This window comes from Ceratotherium simum, chromosome 25 (genome assembly GCF_057802395.1).
Source record: "Ceratotherium simum simum isolate JZ-2026a chromosome 25, ASM5780239v1, whole genome shotgun sequence".
Lineage (NCBI taxonomy): Eukaryota > Metazoa > Chordata > Mammalia > Perissodactyla > Rhinocerotidae > Ceratotherium > Ceratotherium simum.
The window spans coordinates 685,917-707,334 of NC_141924.1; the positions used below are offsets into that span (position 1 = coordinate 685,917).

At 41.2% G+C, this 21,418-nt stretch overlaps 1 protein-coding gene across 1 annotated transcript in view; it reads right to left on the minus strand.

Annotated features, from left to right (window-relative positions):
- Positions 1 to 21,418, minus strand: part of MOV10L1 (Mov10 like RNA helicase 1) — an 83,291-nt gene that overhangs the window by 12,679 nt on the left and 49,194 nt on the right. Inside the window, exons 15-18 of the mRNA XM_087448708.1 lie at positions 4,420 to 4,528; positions 3,729 to 3,907; positions 2,858 to 3,004; positions 1,381 to 1,502 (exon numbers count right to left, since the gene is read on the minus strand). Of these exons, the coding sequence (XP_087304834.1) occupies positions 1,381 to 1,502; positions 2,858 to 3,004; positions 3,729 to 3,907; positions 4,420 to 4,528 (557 nt within the window). The remainder of the gene's footprint in view (positions 1 to 1,380; positions 1,503 to 2,857; positions 3,005 to 3,728; positions 3,908 to 4,419; positions 4,529 to 21,418) is intronic.

Genomic DNA, 21,418 nt, shown 5'->3' on the forward strand with positions numbered 1-21,418 from the left:
CTAGGACTCTGTACACAATGTATGTGTTTGTTTAAAAAGAGTCAGAGGGAAAACAAGCGAGGGGCAGGAATGAACAAAGTATTGAGAGCCTACCATGGCAGGTCAGCCACACGAAGTCCACGTCAGAGCACATGCTCCTTACGCCTGTGTCTGCCGCTGGCAACTGACAACACACCTCGGCGTGAGAAGGCATGGGCTGGAGTCCTGGCTCTACCACCTACCAGCTGTGACCTTGGGCACTCATGTCACTTCTCTGTGCCTCAGTTTCCCTGATGTGGCTGATGTGAGGTCAGGGTGAGCTGTTCAAGGTGGGGTGCTGGGGCTATGCTCCCACGCGGCAACTGCTGCCCTCACCTCCTTCTGCCTTGTGATGCACCCTCACCAGCCTGCTCTCAGCCGGGGCACCACTCTGACCCTCCACGCCAACGGGAGCCCAGGGGACAGTACCGCGTGTGTGCTCTGGGCCCCGGGCAGCCTTCACCTCGGCCGGCTGAGGGGCAGCCACTGCCCCACAGTAATGCCCGAGGGACACCGTGCCTAAAGCTGCAGAGCCACTGCTGACAAGCCAAGCCTGGGCCCAGCCTGAGCCTGGGAGCCCGCCATTAGAGACCCACTGGGCCCTGCTCCTACTGTGGTCCAGTGAAGCGGTGCTGGCCCCTCACCTTTCTCCTTCCACTGGTAGTCAGTTTACATCTTTAAACACGGGCCTGAGTTCGTAAATCTCAAGCTGTCAGTTCCACAAATGACACCCACTGATACCTCTCTACGAAAGAGGAGGAAATCAGCACACTTTCATTTTTCTATCTCATGTCCCAATTTCTGCCGAAAAAACTTAACATTATGTATCTTTTTCAGAATACAAGCGCGTAAGTATTCAATTCTGTATTAACTATAGTTATTTAGTTCAATTCTGTATTAACTATAGTTATTTAGTTATTTCTAACAGACTGCATCGTTCCTTGTTCACACCTTCTAAGCTTCCTAAAGCCCTGGCACTGGCACCCCCACCCACACGCGTGGTGGTCCTGCCACCTCTGTTTGCTGACCTGTTCCTGTCACTGTCGCCTTGGCACCTCCCGTTCCTCCAGCAAATCAAGCTCCTTCCTGCTTTGGGCTGGTCCTGGGCTTCTCCCCAGCCGGGCACGCTACCTCTGTCTTCATCCTCTGCCCCCTCGGGAAAGCTTTGGGTCCCACTCATCTTTGGGGTCTCAGTGCAAACATCACCTCCCTGGAAAAGCCCTCCCTGCCCGTCCAAGCCCCACCCCCCAGCCCAGTTTCTGGCACTCTGTGCTGAAGGCCTCCCTTTAAGCATCAGCTCCAAGAGGATGCAGACTTTTACACACGTGGGTCCCTACGCCCTAAACTATGTCCAGTGCTTACCTCACTCCTATTTGGTAAAAGAGCCCTGCGCTGCTGCATGTTGTAATTATTATCCGGAAGCGTGAGGCTTTCCAGATGTCTTCTCCATCTTTGCAATATGGTTTGATGGCATCAATGATTGTCTGAAGGGAGGGAGTGGAGCCAGTTTATTGTCCAAATTATTAAGCTTTTTTTTTTTTTGCTGAGGAAGATTAGCCCAGAGCTAACGTCTGTGCCAATCTTCTTCTATTTTGTATGTGGGTCGCCACCACAGCATGGCTGCTGACGAGTGGTGTAGGTCTGTGGCCAGGATCCAAACCCGCGATCCCGGGCAGCCGAAGCGGAGTGCACCAAACTTAACCACCATACCATGGGGCCAGCACCTAAGCATTTCTTTAAATTGAACATAATCCCAAAGATGAAAGGAATTCCAAAGGATAACCCTGTCCTGTTGCCACTTCTCAGTTATGACTCAGGAATGGTTTAACATTTTTTTTTTTTTTTGTGAGGAAGATCAGCCCTGAGCCAACATCCATGCTAATCCTTTTTTTTTTTTTTTTTTTTGCTGAGGAAGACCGGCTCTGAGCTAACATCTATTGCCAATCCTCCTCCTTTTTTTCCCCAAAGCCCCAGTAGATAGTTGTATGTCATAGTTGCACATCCTTCTAGTTGCTGTATGTGGGACACGGCCTCAGCATGGCCGGAGAAGCGGTGCGTCGGTGCACGCCCGGGATCCGAACCCGGGCCACCAGCAGCAGAGCGCGAGCACTTAACCTGCTAAGCCACGGGGCCGGCCCTAACATGTTTTCTTAAATCAAAATATTTTATATCCATATCAATTTAGTCCGTGTTTTATGGACTCTAGAGCCAGGAACATAACATATAATCCTGCAGAGCCTTTTTTATGTATTTTCTAGGTTCAATTTCTTTTGTTTAGCAATACTTCATTCTGTAAGCAAACCAGGAACTTTTAATTTTCCTAAAGGGTTACTTAAAGCCAAACCAATAAAACAGAACCAAAAAGAAACAATACATTTGGGGATCAAATAAAAGAGCAGCATCAGCATTTAATAAAGCTGAGCATGGGGGCTGGCCTGGTGGCGGAGAGGTTAAGTTTGCGCGCTCTGCTTCGGTGGCCCAGGGTTCGCAGGTTTGAATCCTGGGCGGGCACCGACGCACTGCTTGTCAAGCCATGCCGTGGTGACGTCCCACCCAAAGTACAGGAAGATGGGCATGGATGTCAGCCCAGGGCCAACCTTCCTCAGCAAAAAGAGGAGGATTGGCAGATGTTAGTTCAGGGCCAATCTTCCTTACCAAAAAAAAAAAACCAAAAAAAACCCAAACCAAAAATGCTGAGCAGGCCCAATTCATAGAGGAAGCATGAGAATGTAATTAAATATTCAAGAATAAAACTCATTTAATCACTCATTTAATCATTTAATCACAGTGACGGCCCAAGTGAGAGCCATTTCTCAGTCCTGGCTCTCCGACAGCTCACCTCCTCGAACCTGCAGGTGGCGTTCACACGGACCATGGCACCAGGCCGCAGCATCTGGCTCTCGTGCAGCCGCAAACACACGAGGTCGGCAGCGCTGTTGGAGGGCGCACAGACCAAAATCCGACTGTCTGGCAAAGTGTAGTACATCTTCATCCAGGACACAAAAGAGACAAAGGATGATGAACGTCAACCCGTCAAGTGCAAACATGGAGTGGTGAGTCTGACACGCAAGTGCTCACCATGCAGACTCAGCCACACGGGCTCACATCAATCCCTCATGTGCCTGAGACACGGCCCAACGACACACGGTGACGGTTCTGCCCACTGCACAACGTGCCCACAAGACTGGAGAGCAGGTGGGGGTTCTCTGAGCTCTCCGAGATCCCATCCTTCCAGAGCAGAAGCCCAGTCAGATTAATTCCCACATGCCCGGCTCGTAGTACAGTGCTGGCTGGGCACTTGGACACGTTTGCTAATCTGAATCCTGAATGATGCAGAAATACTAAACACATACTATCTCCACAAACTCAATTTTAGATACAAATGGAGACACTAGAAACTTCTGCAGAATGGTGGCTTTAGCTACTGAAAAGGAAACTAATTTTCTGCAGCAAAATTTCCTGATGTGATTGAATGGTTTACTATTTCCAAAATGAAAGAGATTCCTTTCTAAACTTATAAGTAATAAGCTTTTAAAATCCTACATACTCACATAAATAATATAAAACAAACATAGTTAAATATGAAATAACTGGAATTTTTCAAGCTCTTTCCAACCTTCTGCTTCTACAATTTACACTAAGGCTTCCTGACAACATGGACACAGCACAGAGCTATGTTCACTGTTGACTGTGCCGTGGTCTGTCGTTACCTGTAAAACAGCCTCTATTATCGTCACTGTCTTCCCAGTTCCAGGAGGTCCGAAAAGAATATATGGGAGTGGGCGGCAGTCGCCACTCAGAATTCTTCTAACTGCTAACTTCTGGTTTTCATTGAGCACTGGATTGAAAAATTCGTTCTCTCCCACTTCAGGGATCTGAATTTCATTTACTGTATTCAAAGTGGAGAAACGGTGTTAGGCAGAGGTCTAACAACTTTGACAGCTGGAGAACACATCAGCACCGGCCGCCATGGAGCCTACAATACAATCCAAGTCAGGTAGGGAAGCCCTTCTGCACAACCACCAGTGAGACAGTCCCTCTAATAACCTGTCTGAGCTTCGTTAGGCAGTCAGGAAAACGAACTTAGCATTCTGAGAGCAGAAACACAGGCCATTCAATTCACTCTTCCACTTTAAATATGGACTATCACCCAAGATGTCAGAGACACCATCTTAAAAAGGTCGACAAGAGTAGTCCATAATCAGGAAAGTCTTAAAGTATCGAACCTAAAACATCAAGTCTCTGCTTGGTCTTCAGTCAAGACAAAGAGCGTTCATCTCTCTAGTTACACAACTGTCAGAGACCACACGCTTCTCCTTCACAGGAGAGCGAAATCCTCAAGGGGCCTATCTTCCAGGCACCAGTCACCATGCTGCCCTCACAGCCCCTCACAATACGCACCCAGACTGCTTGTCTCTGCGGCCAGAGCCGCTGGCCCTGGGATGTCCTGGGCACCAACCCGCCTCTCCTTTGTTGCATGTTTAGTTTGGTCCTTCACGTCTTTCCTAGTCTAGAAATAATCATACAGAAAAACAGCTTAAAAATAAAGCTTTGTGTTTACATGGGCTTAAAGAGTAAACATATACATCTATCAACGTTCCACTTGTTTTATCTATTTAATAGCTCTTGGCAAGGATCATAGATTATATCCTTTAAAACAATGAAAATACAGAATACCTGATAAAAATCTGCTAAAAAGGTTTATGTTTCTTTTTCTTTTTTTTCCCCTTTTTCTCCCCAAAGCCCCAGTAGATAGTTGTATGTCACAGTTGCACATCCTTCCAGTTGCTGTATGTGGGACGCCGCCTCAGCATGGCCGGAGAAGCGGTGTGTCGGTGCACACCCAGGATCTGAACCCCGGCCCCCAGTAGTGGAGCACACGCACTTAACCGCTAAGCCACGGGGCCGGCCCCTATGTTTCTTTCTTGAGTTCCCTTTTAAAAATAAACTAAATTTTGGGCCCGCCTGTGGCTCAGCCAGCCCCAGGCAGGACCCTCCCCAGGGATGTGAAGCAGCCTGCCCGTGAGGGCCCCGCGAGACTCTGCTCTGGAAGCGTCTCCCGTGCCTTTCAGGCGACGCAGAAGGACGGCTCTGCTGCTTTGTCGACGGCACGAGAACTGTGTGTGTTTCTTTAAACATAAAGTGAGTCTGACCTGGACCAACAGAGCTGTTTTCCCAAATTTCTCCTGTTACAAACAGCTCTGCACATGCATCCTTGTGCAATCACTGATTGCTTTCATAGCATAAATTCTAGAAGGAAAATTGCTACACTAAAAGTTTCACATTAAAAATTTTATATATACCGCCAAATTTTAGTCCCGAAGGTCACAGCAATTTACCCTCCTGCTGTATGAGCTTTGCAGAGTACACTGAGGTATGTACATTCACAGTGTATAATTTGACAAGTCTGGGCATATGTATACACAAGTGACACCATTACCACAATCAAAGAGGTAAACACATCTATTAAGCCCAGAAGTTCCCGCACGCCCCTTTGCAGTCGCTCCCTCCTGCTGTCACACAGACTGGCTTACATTTTCTGGAATGTTACATAAATGGAATCTTGCAGTATGCTCTTTTTTGGTCTGACACCTTTCACAAGTGTAACGAACTGTTTTGAGGTCCATCTATGTTGTTGTGTATATCAACAGTTTACTCCTTTTCACTGCTGAGTAGTATTCCATTTTAAGAACAGACTACAATGCGTTAATCTATTCACCTGCGGATGGACACTGCGCTGTTTCCAGTTTTTCACTATTAAAAATAAAACCTCTATGAACATTCACGCCTGAGTCTTTGTGTGGACATACGTTTTCCTCTCTCTGGGGTAAACAGCTAGCAGTGAAAGGGCTGGGTCAGATGGCAGGCATATGCTCAGCTTTCTGAAGGAGCTCTTTTCCAAAGCAGCTGCACCATTTTGCATTCCCACCAGCCTGCATGAGGTTCCAGCCGCTCCACAGGCTCATAACCCTCGGAGTGGTCAGTCTTTTCAATTCTGGCCATTCTAATAAGTCTGCAGTGGTATCTCACTGTAGTTTTGATTTGTGTTTCCCTAACAACTAATGTTGCTGAGCATCTTTTCATGTATTTATTGACCATCTGTATATATTCTTTGGTAAAGTATCTGTCCAAGTCTCCTTCATTTTTAAAATTGAGGGTTTATTATTGAGTTTGTAGAGTTCTTTAATATATATTCTCAATACCAGTCCTTTACCAGATACGTGATTTGCAATCATTTTCAGTCTGTCATTTGTCTTTTCATTGTCTTAACAAGGTCTTCTAAACAGGAAAATATTTAATTTGAGTTCAAAGTTATCAATTTTTTCTTTACAGGTCACACTCCTAGCATCACATCTAAAACGCCTTTGCCTAGCCTAAGGATATGAAGATTTTCTCCTACATTGTTTTCTAGAAGTTTTATAGTTTTAGGCTTTATATTTAGGACTACGAACATTTTGAGTTAACTTTTGTAAATGCTGCGAGGTATGGATCCAGGTACACATTTTTGCATATGATATTCAACTGTCCCAGCACCATTTGTTAAAAAGACTATTTTTTCTCCACTCTACCTGCCACTGTACCTTTGCAGAAAATCAGTTGTCCAAATACGTGTGGGTCTATTTCTAGGCTTTCTATTTTGTTCCACTGATACATCTGTTTATCCTGATGACATAAGCACACTGTCTGGATTACTATAACTTTGTAATACAACTCAAGATCAGGCAATGTGAGTTCTCTGAGTTTGTTGTTCTTTCTCGGTTGTTTTCACAACTCTAAGTCCTTTTCATGTCCATATGAATTTCAGAATCAGCTTGTTAATTTCTACAAAAAGTCTGTTGAGATTTTGACTCAAACAGCACTGAATTTATAGATAATTTGGGGAGAACAGGCATCTTAACAATGCTAAGTCTTCTGACCCATGAACGCTGTGTATCTTTCCATTTTTTAGGTCTTCTGTTAATTTGTCTCATCAATATTTTATGGTTTTCAGTGTACAATCTTGGGCATCTTTTGTCAGATTTATCCCTAATATTTAAAACATTTGGATACTATTTTAAATGGCATTAAAAATTCAGTTGCGTATTTATTGCTAGTAGTATATATACAAACAATTTACTTTTGTATAGAGACCTTCCTATCCTGCAAGTGTGGTAACCCCTTATTAGTTCTAACAGCTGCACCTAAGAGTCCATCCGATTTTCTATGTGATATGGATGCCTTTCATTCTTCTTGCCAGGAACCTGCAACAATGCCCTGTTGAACACAAGCGGCAGGAGCAGACATGCCCCGATCCTGATCTTGGGGAAAGAGCCCTAGTCACTCACCAAGTAGGTATTGTGTAGGGAAAGGAAGTTCCCTGCGATCTCTATAGTTTGCTGAGCGAGTTTTGATCAGGAATAGATGTTGGATTTTGTCAGATGTCTTTTCTGTATCTACAGAGATGGTGATAAATATGATGAACTCCCCTGATTGATTGTGGCATGCTAAACCAGCTTCTTATTCCTAGGATGAACCTTCATGGTCTCTCTCATACATATAAATATACACACGTAAGTGAGTTCTCCAGAGAAGCAGAACCAATAGGATATGTGTAAATATGTATAAAGACATCGATTATAAGAAAGTGGCTCATGTGACTACTGAGGCTGAAAAGCCCAAGACCTGCTGTGGGCGCTGAAGACCCAGGACAGCCGACGTCTCAAGTCCAAAGGCAGGAGAAGACCGATGTCCCAACTCGAGGGAGTCAGGTAGGAGGAGTTCCCTCTTACTCAGCCTGTTCTTTTCAGGCCTCCAGTGGACTGGACAAGGCCCACCCACACTGGGAGGGCAATCTGCTTTACTCGGTCCACCAATCCAAATGCTCACTTCATTTAGAATCAGCCTCACAGACACACCCAGATATAATGTTTAATCAAATGTCTGGGCACCTCATGGCCCAGTCAAGTTGACACACAAAACTGACCACCACAGTAAGATTCCTATAACTTTTAAAAAATATCTGTAGATTCTATAATGATGTCACCTCTCTCCTTCCTGATACTGGTAATTTGTCTTTCCTCTTTTTCCCTGATCAGTCTTGGCTTGAGGTCTAGCAATTTTATTGATCTTCTCAAAGAATCAGCTTTTGGGTTCACTGATTTCTCTATTGTTTCTCTGTTTCCTATTTCATTGATTTCTACTCTAATATTAGTTTATTATTTTCTTTCTTTAGTTTGGGTTCCATTTATTCTTCTTTTTCTACTTTTCTAAGGAGGAAGCTGAGGTCATCCATTTGAAACTTTTATTCTTTTTTAATTCAGGCATTTAGTGCTATAAAATATGTGGGGATTTTCCAGAGATCTTTATGTTACTGATTTCTAATTTAATTCCATTATGGTTAGAGAAGATATTCTGTATGACTTTAATCCTCTTAAATTTGAGACTTGTTTTACGGCCCCAGATAAGGTTTCCCTTGGTGAATGTTCCGTGTCCACTTCTAAACAAAGTGGAGGTACTCAGCTCCTGTTGGGTGAAGTCCTAAAAAAGTCCTCCAGGCCACGCTGGTCGATTTGGGTGCTGGTGCCCACCACGCCTGCACACGTCTCTGCCTTCTTTTTCTATCACTAACTGAGAGAGGAGCACTGACATCTCTGACCGTCCTGAGCAATCTATTTCTCTTTGTAGTTACATCAGTTTCTGTTTCCTGTATTTTGAAGCTGTTATCAGGTGCATAAGCATGTAGGGTTGTTACACATTCCTCAAGTCCCTTCTTTATTATTATGACAGAATCTTCTTCACCCTGGTTAGCTTTGCTCCTAAACCTACTTTGTCTGACATGAATATACCCATTCCATCTTTCTTTTGATGGTATCTTTTTCCATCCTTTACTTTTAACTTGTGTCTTTATATTTAAAATGAGTTTCTTACAGGCAGCATATAGTCGGGTCTTTCTTTTTTATCCAACCTGACAGTCTCTATCTCTTAACTGCAGTGTTTAGAACACATTTAATGGGATTATTGATATGGTTGGATTTAAATATATCACCTTGGTATTTGTTTTCTATGTGTCTCAGCTGTTCTAAGTCCACAGAGATCTCAATATCCCTCTCTCAGTAAGTGACCAGACAAGTGGGCCAACGATCAGGAAGGTGATAGTGGACTTGAACATGTGTCCCTCTTTTTCTGCCTACTTTCAGTTATTTTATTTTTTTACTGATGTCATAATAGTTTATAACATTGTGAATTTCAGGTGTACACCATTATTTGTCATTCACCATATATATGTGCCCCATTACACCTTATGCCCACCCCCCAACCCCCTTCCCCTCTGGTAACCACTAATCTATTCTCTTTGTCCATGTATTTGTTTATTTTTCACATATGAGTGAAATCATATGTCTCTTTGAATTGTTGATTTCAAGTTCTTTGGATAAATACCCAGTAGTGGAATAGCTGGGTCATACGGTATTTTGATTTTTAGTTTTTTGACAAAACTTCATACTGTTTTCCATAGAGGCTGCACCAGTTTGCATTCCCACCAGCAGTGTATGAGGGTTCCCTTTTCCCCACATCCTCTGCAACATTTGTTGTTTTTTGCCTTGGTAATTATAACCATTCTAACCAGTGTAAGGTGATATCTTAGTGTAGTTTTGATTTGCATTTCCCTGATGATTAGTGATGCTGAACATCTTTTCATGTGCCTGTTGGCCATCTGTATATCTTCTTTGGAAAACTGTCTGTTCATATCCTCTGCCCATTTTTTGATCACGTTGTTTTTTTGTTGTTGAGTTGTAGGAGTTCTTTATATATTTTGGAGATTAGCTCCTTGTTGGATATATGATTTGCAAATATTTTCTCCCAGTTGGTGGGTTGTCTTTTTGTTTTGTTCATAGTTTCCTTTACTTTGCAGAAGCTCTTTAGTCTGATAAAGTCCCATTTGTTATTTTTTCTTTTGTTTCCCTTGCCTGAGTAGATATGGTATTTGAAAAGATCCTTCTAAGACCAATGTCAAAGAGTGTACTGCCTGTATTTTCTTCTGGGAGTTTTATGGTTTCACGTCTTACCTTGAAGTCTTTGATCCATCTTGAATTAATTTTTGTGTATGGTGAAAGATAGTGGTCTACCTTCATTCTTTTGCATGTGGCTGCCCAGCTTTCCCAACACTATTTATTAAAGAGACTTTCGTTTCTCCATTGTATGTTCTAAGCTCCTCTGTCAAAGATTAGCTGTCCGTATATGTGTGGTTTTATTTCAAGGCTTTCAATTCTGTTTCATTGATCTGTGTGTCTGTTTTTGTACCAGTACCATGCTGTTTTTTTTCCTGTGTGTGAGGAGATCAGCCCTGAGCTAACATCTGCCAATCCTCCTCTTTTTTTGCTGAGGAAAACTGGCCCTGGGCTAATATCCGTGCCCATCTTCCTCCACTTTACATGGGACGCCGCCACAGCATGGCTTGCCAAGCGGTGCGTCGGTGCGCGCCTGGGATCCGAACCAGGGAACCCTGGGCTGCCGCAGTGGAGTGCGCACACTTAACCGCTTGTGCCACCGGGCTGGCCCTGTTTTTTTTTTCCCCCCCAGGAAGATTGGCCCTGTGCTAACATCTGTTGCCAATCTTCCTTTTTGTTTTTTCTTTTTCTCTCCAAAGCCCCAGTACATAGTTGTATATCATAGTTGTAGAGTTGTAGCTCTTCTATGTGGAATGCCACCTCAGCATGGCTTGATGAGCAGTGAGTAGGTCCACGCCCAGGATCCGAACTGGCAAACTCTGGGCCACCGAAGCAGAATGTGCAAACTTAACCGCTACGCCAGCGGGCCTGCCCCTACCATGTGGTTTTGATTACTTTATCTTTGTAGAATATTTTGAAGTCAGGGATTGTGATGCCTCCAGCTTTGTTCTTTTTTCTCAGGATTGCTTTAGCTATTTGGGGTCTTCTGCTGCCCCATATGAATTTTGGGATTCTTTGTTCTATTTCTGTGAAGAATGCCATTGGGATTCTGATCGGGATTGCATTGAATCTGTAGATTGCTTTAAGTAGTATGGACAATTTAACGATATTTATTCTTCCAATCCATGTGCATGGAATATCATACCATTTCTTTATGTCATCATCAATTTCTTTCAATAATGTCTTATAGTTTTCATTGTATCGGTCTTTCACCACCTTGGTTAAATTTATTCCTAGGTATTTTACTCTTTTTGTTGCTACTGTAAATGGAAATGTATTCTTGAGTTCTCTTTCTGTTAGTTCATTATTAGAGTACAGAAATGCAACTGATTTTTTTTAAGTTGATTTTGTACTCTGCAACTCTGCTGTAGTTGTTGATTATTTCTAATAGTTTTCCAATGAATTCTTTAAGATTTTCCATATATAAAATCATATAGACTGTAAACAGTGCGAGTTTCACTTTCTCTGTGCCAATCTGGATACCTTTTATTTCTTTTTTTTTGTGAGGAAGAGCAGCCCTGAGCTAACACCCGATGCCAATCCTCCTCTTTTTGCTGAGGAAGATTGGCCCTGGGCTAACATACGTGCCCATCATCCTCTACTTTATATGCCACAGCATGGCTTGACAAGTGGTGCGTCGGTGCGCGCCCAGGAACCGAACCAGCGAACCCTCAGGCCACTGAAGCGGAGCGTGAGCACTTAACCGCTGTGCCACTGGGCCAGCCCCCCTTTTTATTTATTTTTCTTGTCTAATTGCTCTGGCCAAAACCTCCAGTACTATGTTGAATAAATGGCGAGAGTGGGCACCCTTGTCTTATTCCTGGTCTCAGAAGAATGGTTTTCAGTTTTTCCCCATTGAGTATGACGTTGGCTGTGGGTTAGTCATATATGGCCTTTTATTATGTTGAGGTATTTTCCTTCTATACCCATTTTGTTGAGTTTTTATCATAAATGGATGTTGGATCTTGCCAAACGCTTTCTCAGCGACTACTGAGATGATCATGTGGTTTTTACTCCTCATTGTGTTAATGTGGTGTATCACACTGATTGATTTGCAGATGTTGAACCATCCCTGTGTCCCTGGTATAAATCCCACTTGATCATGGTGTATGATCCTTTTGATGTATTGCTGTATTTGGTGTGCCAATATTTTGTTGAGGATTTTTGCATCTATGTCCATCAGCAATATTGGCCTGTAGTTTTCCTTCTTCGTGTTGTCCTCGTTGGGCTTTGGGATCAGGGTGATGCAGGCCTTGTAGAATGTGTTAGGAAGTGTTCCACTTTCTTCAATTTTCTGGAATAGTTTGAGGAGGACAGGTATTAAATCTTCTTTGAATGTTTGGTAGAATTCTCCAGAGAAGCCATCTGGTCCTGGACTTTTACTTTTTGGGAGGTTTTTGATTACTGTTTCAACCTCTTTGCTTGTGATTGGTCTATTCAGATTCTCTATTTCTTCTTGATTCAGTTTTGGGGGGCTGTATGAGTCTAAGAATTTATCCATTTCTTCTAGATTGCCCAATTTGTTGGCATATAGTTTTTCATAGTATTCTCTTATAATCCTTTGTATTTCTCTGTTATCTGTTGTAATTTCTCCTCTTTCATTTCTAACTTTATTTGAGCCATCTCTCTTTTCTTCTTAGTGAGTCGGGCTAAGAGTCTGACAATTTTATCTTCTCAAAGAACCAGCTCTTAGTTTCATTGATCCTTTCTACGTTTTTTTGTTGTTGTTATTTCAATTTCATTTATTTCTGCTCTAATTTTTATTATTTCTCTCCTTCTGCTGACTCTGGGCTTTATTTGTTCTTCTTTTTCTAGTTCTGTTAGGTATAGCGTAAGATAGCTTATTTGAGATTTTTCTTGTTTGATAAGGTGGGCCTGTATTGCTATCAACTTCCCTCTTAGGACTGCTTTTGCTGCATCCCATAAGAGTTGGTATGTTGTATTTTCATTTGTCTCTAGATATTCTTCGATTTCTCCTTTAATTTATTCAATGATCCATTGGTTGTTCAGTAGCATGTCGTTTAGTCCCCACTTCTTTGTCGCTTTCCCAGTTTTTTTCTCATAGCTGATTTCCAGTTTCATGGCATTATGGTCTGAAAAGATGCTTGTTACGATTTCAATCTTCTTAAATTTATTGAGGCTTGCTTTGTTTCCCAACATATAGTCTATGCTTGAGAATGTTCCATGCGCGCTTGAGAAGAATGTGTAGTCAGCTGTTTTTGGATGAAGTGCTCTGTATATGTCTACTAGGTCCATCTCGTCCAGTTTTTCATTTAACTTCACTGTTTCCTTACTGACTTTTTCTCTGGATGATCCAGCCATTGGTGTAAGTGAGGTATTAAGATTCCCTACTATTATTGTGTTGTTGTTAGTATCTCCTTTAAGGTTTGTCAATAGTTGCTTTACGTACTTTGGTGCTCCTATGTTGGGTGTGTACATACTTATAATTGATATATTTTCTTGGTGGAGTGTCCCTTTTATCATTATATATTGCCCTTCTTGAAGTCTACTTTGTCTGATATGAGTATGGCAACACCTGCTTTCTTTTGTTTGCCATTAGCTTGGAGTATTGTCTTCCATCCTTTCACTCTGAGCCTGTGCTTGTCTTTAGAGTTGAGATGTTTTTCCTGGAGGCAGCATATTTTTGGGTCTTGATTTTTAATCCATCCTGCCACTCTGTATCTTTTGATTGGAGAGTTCAATCCATTTACATTTAGGGTAATTACTGATATATGAGGGCTTAATGTTGCTGTTTTGTCACTTATTTTCAGGTTCTTTTGCATTTCCTTTGCTTCTTGTCCCATTTGTTTCGGACTGCCAATTCAGTTTGGTTGTTCTGTCTTATGACTCTTCTAGTTTTCTCTTTATCATATGTGATTTTGTTTTGATTATTTGTTTAGTGGTTACCTTGAGGTTTGCATAAAAAATCTTGTGTATGAGATATTCCATTATCTGATAGCCTCCTATTTCCTTATACTAAGTCAATTCAATCTCTTTCCTCTTCCCCTTCTAAGTCATTCTTGTTACAACTTATTCTATCTTGTGTTGTGGGTATGTGTTTATAGTGATGAGGTTATATTTATTTTTGGTGATTTCCTTCCTTTGATCTTTGATTTTGGTATTTAAATGGTTGCTAACCTATTCCGGTAAAGATCTACTATTTTTCTGATCTTGCCTACCTATTTTTCTCCTTGTTCCAAGCTTTGTATTCCCTTTCTCTTCTTTTTTTCAGGCCTGAGGGCCTCCTTGAGTATTTCTTGTAGTGGGGGTCTCGTGGCCATGAACTCCCTTAGCTTTTGTTTATCGGGGAAAGTTACTATTTCTCCATCATATTTGAAGGATATTTTTGCTGGATAGAGTATTCTTGGCTGAAACTTTTTGTCTTCCAATATTTTGAATATATCATTCCAGTCTCTTCTAGCCTGTAAAGTTTCTGTTGAGAAATCCGCTGAGAGCCTGATGGGAGTTCCTTTGTACGTTATTTTTTGTTTTTGTCTAGCTGCCCTTAATATTGTTTCTTTGTCATTGACTCTGGTTAGCCTTACCACTACATGCCGTGGAGTGGGCCTTTGTCTGTTGACGTATTTAGGTGACCTATTGGCTTCACTGACTGGTATTTCCTGCTCCTTCCCTAGATTCGGGAAGTTCTCAGCTATTATTTCCTTGAATAGGCTCTCTGTTCCTTTTTCCCTCTCTTCTCCCTCAGGAATACCTATAATTCTTATGTTACATTTCCTAATAGAGTCGGATATTTCTCGGAGACTTTCTTCACTTCTTTTTAGTCTTAGTTCTCTCTCCTTCTCCATCTGGAGCATATCTGTATTCCTATCCTCTATACTGCTAATTCTTTCCTCCATATTGTCAGCTCTGTTCTTTAAAGATTCCAGATTGTCCTTTATCTCCTCCAGTGTGTTCTTCATCTCCGTCAGCACTGATTGGTTTTTCTTTATGATTTCAATCTCTTCTGTGAAGAAACTCCTTATCTCGTTGAATTGTTTGTCGGTGTTATCTTGTATTTCGTTGAGTTTTTTTAATGATAGCCATTTTGAAATCTCTGTCATTTAGGTTATGGATTTCTGTGCCTTCAGGGTTGGTTTCTGGGTGGTTGTCATTTTCCTTCTGGTCTGGGGATTTCATGTACCTTTGCATTGTAGTTCCTGTATTCACTTTGTTTTTCCTCACCCTGGAAGTATGTGGTTGTAGTTTTCACCAGCCGCCACTGTGTGGTGGTTCAAGGCTGTGTAATCTGAGCCCCCTGTGCTCTGCCCCAGCTGCTCGCTGGGATCGGCCAGGCCACTGTCTGGTCTGGTCGGCTAAGCTGCAGTGTTGGGCATGTGAGGAGGTGTGGGGGGCTCTGTCTCTTGCCCGCTGGGTCCCTGGTGTGAGAGGCTTCTGGCTCACCCCTCGTTATCTGCTCTCCTGGAGTGCTCAGATGTTGATGGCACCCCTGCAGCAGTTCTGAGTCCTCTGTGTGGGAGTTTCCTACTGTCTGAGAGAGCCCGAAGAGCTACGGTTTCCCTGCAGAGGGATGCCCCTCCCCCTTCTCTGGGAGCTGCATGGACCCGGGTCGCTGATCTGATGGGAAGGGAGAGGATTTCTTCTTACCTCTCCCCACTTCCTCTGGGGGCCCCAGCACGTCTACTCTCAGATGTGCAGCAGGGTGGATCTTTCCTATCTTCCTTTTTGCTGTCTAGGAATCCATTGTTGGTCTGTGACTGTCCCTTTTGTTGTATCTTATCGGGGGAAGAGTTTACGGGAAAGCTCACTCTGCCATGATGCTGATGTCACTCTCCAGTTAATTATTTTTTGATTCTCTTTTATCTCCTTTGTTGGTCTGTTAGTTATAACTTTTTGTATTGTTATTTTAGTTGTTGCTCTAGGGTTTATAGTACATATCCTTGATCACAGTCTACTTCAAGCAAATTATACTACTTCACATACAGTATAAGAAACTTACAATAATATTCTCTTCTCCCATCCCTTGTGCTATTATTGTATATTTTAGATCTATATATGTTACAATACATTGTTACAATATGTTACAATATATGTCCACAATACATTGCTACATTGTTATTACTTCAGCTTTAAAAAGTCAATTATCTTTTTTTTAAAGATTTTATTTATTTTATTTTTTCCCCCCAAAGCCCCAGTAGATAGTTGTATGTCATAGCTGCACATCCTTCTAGTTGCTGTATGTGGGACTCGGCCTCAGGATGGACGGAGAAGTGGTGCCTCGATGCGCACCCGGGATCCGAACCCGGGCCACCAGCATCGCAGCGCGCGCACTTAACCACCAAGCCACAGGGCCGGCCCTATCTTTTTTTTTAAATTTAAAAAATTTTATTGTGACAGCCACATGCAAAAGAATGAAAGTAGACCATTATATTACACCATACACAAAAATTAACTCAAAACAGATTAAAGACTTGAATGTAAAAACCTGAAACCATAAAACTCCTAGAAGAAAATATAGGCAGTACGCACTTTGACATCAGTCTTAGCAGCATCTTTTTGCATACCATGTCTACTCAGGAAAGGGGAACAAAAGAAAAAATAAACAAATGGGACTATATCAGATTAAAAAACTTCTGTACAGCAAAGGAAACCATCAACAAAACCCACCAACTGGGAGAAAATCTTTGCAAATCACATATCTGACAAGGCATTAACGTCCAAAACATATAAAGAACTCACACAAATCAACAATAAAAAAATGAACAACCCGATCAAAAAATGGGCAGAGGATATGAACATTTTTCCAAAGAAGATAGATGGATGGCCAACAGGCACATGAAAAGATGTTCAACATCACTAATTATTAGGGAAAAACAAATCAAAATTATAATAAGATATCACCTCACACCCATCAGAATGGCTATAATTAACAAGACAGGAAACAACAAGTGTTGGAGAGGATGTGGAGAAAAGGGAACCCTCATACATTGCTGGTGGGAATGCAAACTGGTGCAGCCTCTATGGAAAACAGTATGGAGATTTCTCAAAAAATTAGAAATAGATATACGATATGATCCAGCAATTCCACTACTGGGAGTCTATCCAAAGAATGTGAAACCAACAATCCAAAGAGGCTTATGCACCCCTGTGTTCATTGCAGCATTCTTCACAATAGCCAAGAAGTGGAAGCAACCCAAGTGCCCATCAGCAAATGAATGGACAAAGAAAAAAGATATATACTCACACACACAATGGAATATTACTAAGCCATAGAAAAGACAAAATTGTGCCATTTGCAACAACATGGATAGACCTTGAGGGTATTATCTTAAGTGAAATAAGTCAGAGGGACAAAGCCAAATACTATCTGATTTCACCCATATGTAGAAGATAAACACATAAATAAGGAGAACAGACTAGTGGTTACCAGAGGAGGAGCAGGTGGGGGGAGGACAAAAAGGGTAAAGGGGCACATATATATGGTGATGGATTAAAAACTAGACTACTGGTGAACACGATGGAGTCTATAAAGAAACTGAAATATTGTGATGTATACCTGAAATTTACACAATGTTTTAAGCCAATAAGACCTCAATAAAAAAAATTTTATTGTGGTAAGAACACTTAACATGAGATCTTCCCTCATAAATCTTTGAGGATACAATACAGTATTAACTACAGGAACAACGTTGTACAGTTGATCTTTAGAACTTACTCATTTTGCATAATCGAGACATGATGCCAATTGATTACCAGCCCTCCATTCCCCCTCAGCCCCTGGAACCAGCATTCTACTCTGACCCTACAAGTCTGATGGTTTTAGGTCTCTCCTCTGAGAGGAATTATGCAGCACTTGTCTTCTGTGACTGGTTTATTATTTGGCATAATGTCCTCCAGGTTCATCCATGCTTTAAAAGTCATTTATCTTCTTAAAACAGGTTAAGAGAGACGAAGAAGGGAAATATATAATGATAAAAGGGACACTCCACCAAGAAGACATATCACTTATAAATATATATGCACCCAACATAGGAGCACCAATGTACATACAGCAACTATTAACAAACCTAAAAGGAGACATTAACAACACAATAACAGTAGGGGATCCTAATACCCCACTTACCATCAATGGATAGATCATCCAGACAAAAAGTCAATAAAGAAATAGTGGACTTAAATGAAAAACTGGATGAGATGGACCTAGTAGACATATACAGAGCACTCCATCCAAAAACAGCTGACTACACATTCTTCTCAAGCGCGCATGGAACATTATCAAGCATAGACCATATGTTGGGAAACAAAGCAAGCCTCAATAAACATAAGAAGATTGAAATCATAACAAGCATATTTTCAGACCATAATGCTATGAAACTGGAAATCAACCACAAAAAAAAAAACTGGGAAAGTGACAAAAACGTGGAGATTAAATAACATGGTACTGAACAACCAATGGATCATTGACGAAATTAAAGGAGAAATCAAAAACTATCTGGAAACAAACGAAAATGAAAATATGCCATACCAAACCATATGGGATGCAGCAAAAGCGGTCCTGAGAGGGGCAACTCATAGCGATACAAGCCCACCTTAACAAACAAGAAAAAGCCCAAATAAGCAACCTTAAATTACACCTAACAGAACTAGAAAAAGAAGAACAAACAAAGCCCAAAGTCAGCAGAAGGAGAGAAATAATAAAAATCAGAGCAGAAATAAATGAAATTGAGACCAAAAAAACCGTAGAAATGATTCATGAAACAAAGAGTTGGTTCTTTGAGAAGATAAACAAAATCGACAAACCGTTAGCCAGGCTTACTAAGAAAAAAAGAGAAAAGACTCAAGTAAATAAAATTAGAAATGAAAGAGGAGAAATTACAATGGATACCAGGGAAATATAAAGGATTATAAGAGAATACTATGAGAAATTATATGCCAACAAATTGGACAACCTAGAAGAAATGGATAAATTCTTAGACTCATACAACCTCCCAAAACTGAACCAAGAAGAAATGGAGAATCTGAATAGACCAATCACAAGTAAAGAGATTGAAATAGTAATCAAAAGCCTCCCAAAAAATAAAAGTCCAGGACCAGATGGCTTCTCTGGTGAATTTTACCAAACAGTCAAAGAAGATTTAACACCCATCCTTCTCAAACCATTCCAAAGAATAGAGGAAGATGGAACACTTCCTAAATCATTCTACGAGGCCAACATCACCCTGATACCAAAGCCAGACAAAGACAATACAAAGAAGGAAAACTACAGGCCAGTATCGCTGATGAACATAGATGCAAAAATCCTCAACAAAATATTGGCAAACCGAATACAGCAATACATTAAAAAGATCATACACCATGATCAAGTGGGATTCATACCAGGGACGCAGGGATGGTTCAACATCCGCAAATCAATCAACGTGATACATCACATCAACAAAACAAAGAATAAAAACCACATGGTCATCTCAACAGACGCAGAGAAGGCATTTGACAAGATACAACATCCATTTATGACAAAAACTCTCAACAAAATGGGTATAGAAGAAAAGTACCTCAACATAATAAAGGCTATTTATGACAAACCCACAGCCAACATCGTACTCAATGGGGAAAGACTGAAAGCCATTCCTCTGAGAACAGGAACAAGGCAAGGCTGCCCACTCTCACCACTCCTATTCAACATAGTACTGGAAGTTTTGGCCAGAGCAATTAGGCAAGAAAAAGGAGTAAAAGGAATCCAAATAGGCAACGAAGAAGTGAAAATCTCACAATTTGCAGATGACATGATTTTACATATAAAAAACCATAAAGAATCCCTTGGAAAACTATTAGAAATAATCAACAACTACAGCAAAGTTGCAGGGTACAAAATCAATCTACAAAAATCAGTTGCATTTCTGTATGCTAATAACGAACTAACAGAAAGAGAGCTCAAAAAGATAATACCATATACAATTGCATCAAAAAGAATAAAATATCTAGGAATAAATCTTACCAAGGAGGTGAAAGACCTATACAATGAAAACTACAAGACATTATTGAAAGAAATTGATGATGACATAAAGAAATGGAAAGACATCCCATGCACATGGATTGGAAAAATAAACATAGGGCTGGTCCCGTGGCTTAGCGGTTAAGTGCGCGCACTCCGCTACTGGCAGCCCGGGTTCAGATCCTGGGCGCGCACCAATGCACCGCTTGTCCGGCCATGCTGAGGCTGCGTCCCACATACAGCAACTAGAAGGATGTGCAGCTATGACATACAACTATCTACTGGGGCTTTGGGGGAAAAATAAAAAAAAAATTATAAAAAAAACCAAACATAGTTAAAATGTCTATATTACCTAAAGCAATCTCTAGATTCAATGCAATCCCAATCAGAATCCCAATGACATTCTTCACGGAAATAGAAAAAAGAATACTAAAATTCATATGGGGCAACAAAAGACCCTGAATAGCCAAAGCAATCCTAAGAAAAAAGAACAAAGCTGGAGGCATCACAATCCCTGACTTCAAAACATACTACAAAGCAATAGTCATCAAAATAGCGTGGTACTGGTACAAAAACAGACACAGATCAATGGAACAGAATTGAAAGCCCAGAAATAAAACCACACATATATGGACAGCTAATTTTTGACAAAGGAGCTAAGAACATACAATGGAGAAAGGAAAGTCCCTTCAATAAATGGTGTTGGGAAAACTAGACAGCCACATGCAAAAGAATGAAAGTGGACCATCTGCTATTGCCATTCATAAAAACTAACTCAAAATGGATCAAAGACCTGAAGGTGAGACCTGAAACTATAAAACTCATAGAATAGAAAATATAGGCAACACACTAGTTGACATTGGTCATAAAGGAATCTTTTCGGATGACATGCCTACCCAGTGTAGGGAAACTAAAGAAAAAATAAGCAAGTGGGACTTTATCAGATTAAAGAGCTTCTACAAGACAAAGGAAACCAGAATCAAGATGAACAGACAATTTCACCAGCTGGGAGAAAATATTTGCAAAACATACATCTGACAAGGGGTTGATCTCCATAATACATAAAGAACTCTCACAACTGAACAACAAAAAAACAAACAACCTGATCAAAAAATTGGCAGAGGAAATGAACAGACACCTCTCCAAAGAAGATATACAGATGGCCAATAGGCACATGAAAAGATGTTCAACATCACTAATAATCAGGTAAATGCAAATCAAAACAACACTAAGATATCACCTCACGCCCGTTAGAATGGCTATAACCACCAAGACAAAAAACAACAAATATTGGAGAGGATGTGGAGAAACAGGAACCCTCATACACAGCTGGTGGGAATGCAAACTGGTGCAGCCTCTATGGAAAACAGTATGGAGATTCCTCAAAGAATTAAAAATAGAGATGCCCTATGATCCAGCTATCCCACTACTGGGAATCTATCCAATGAACCGGAAATCAACAATCCAAAGAGGCTTATGCACCCCTATGTTCACTGCAGCATTATTCACTATAGCCAAGACATGG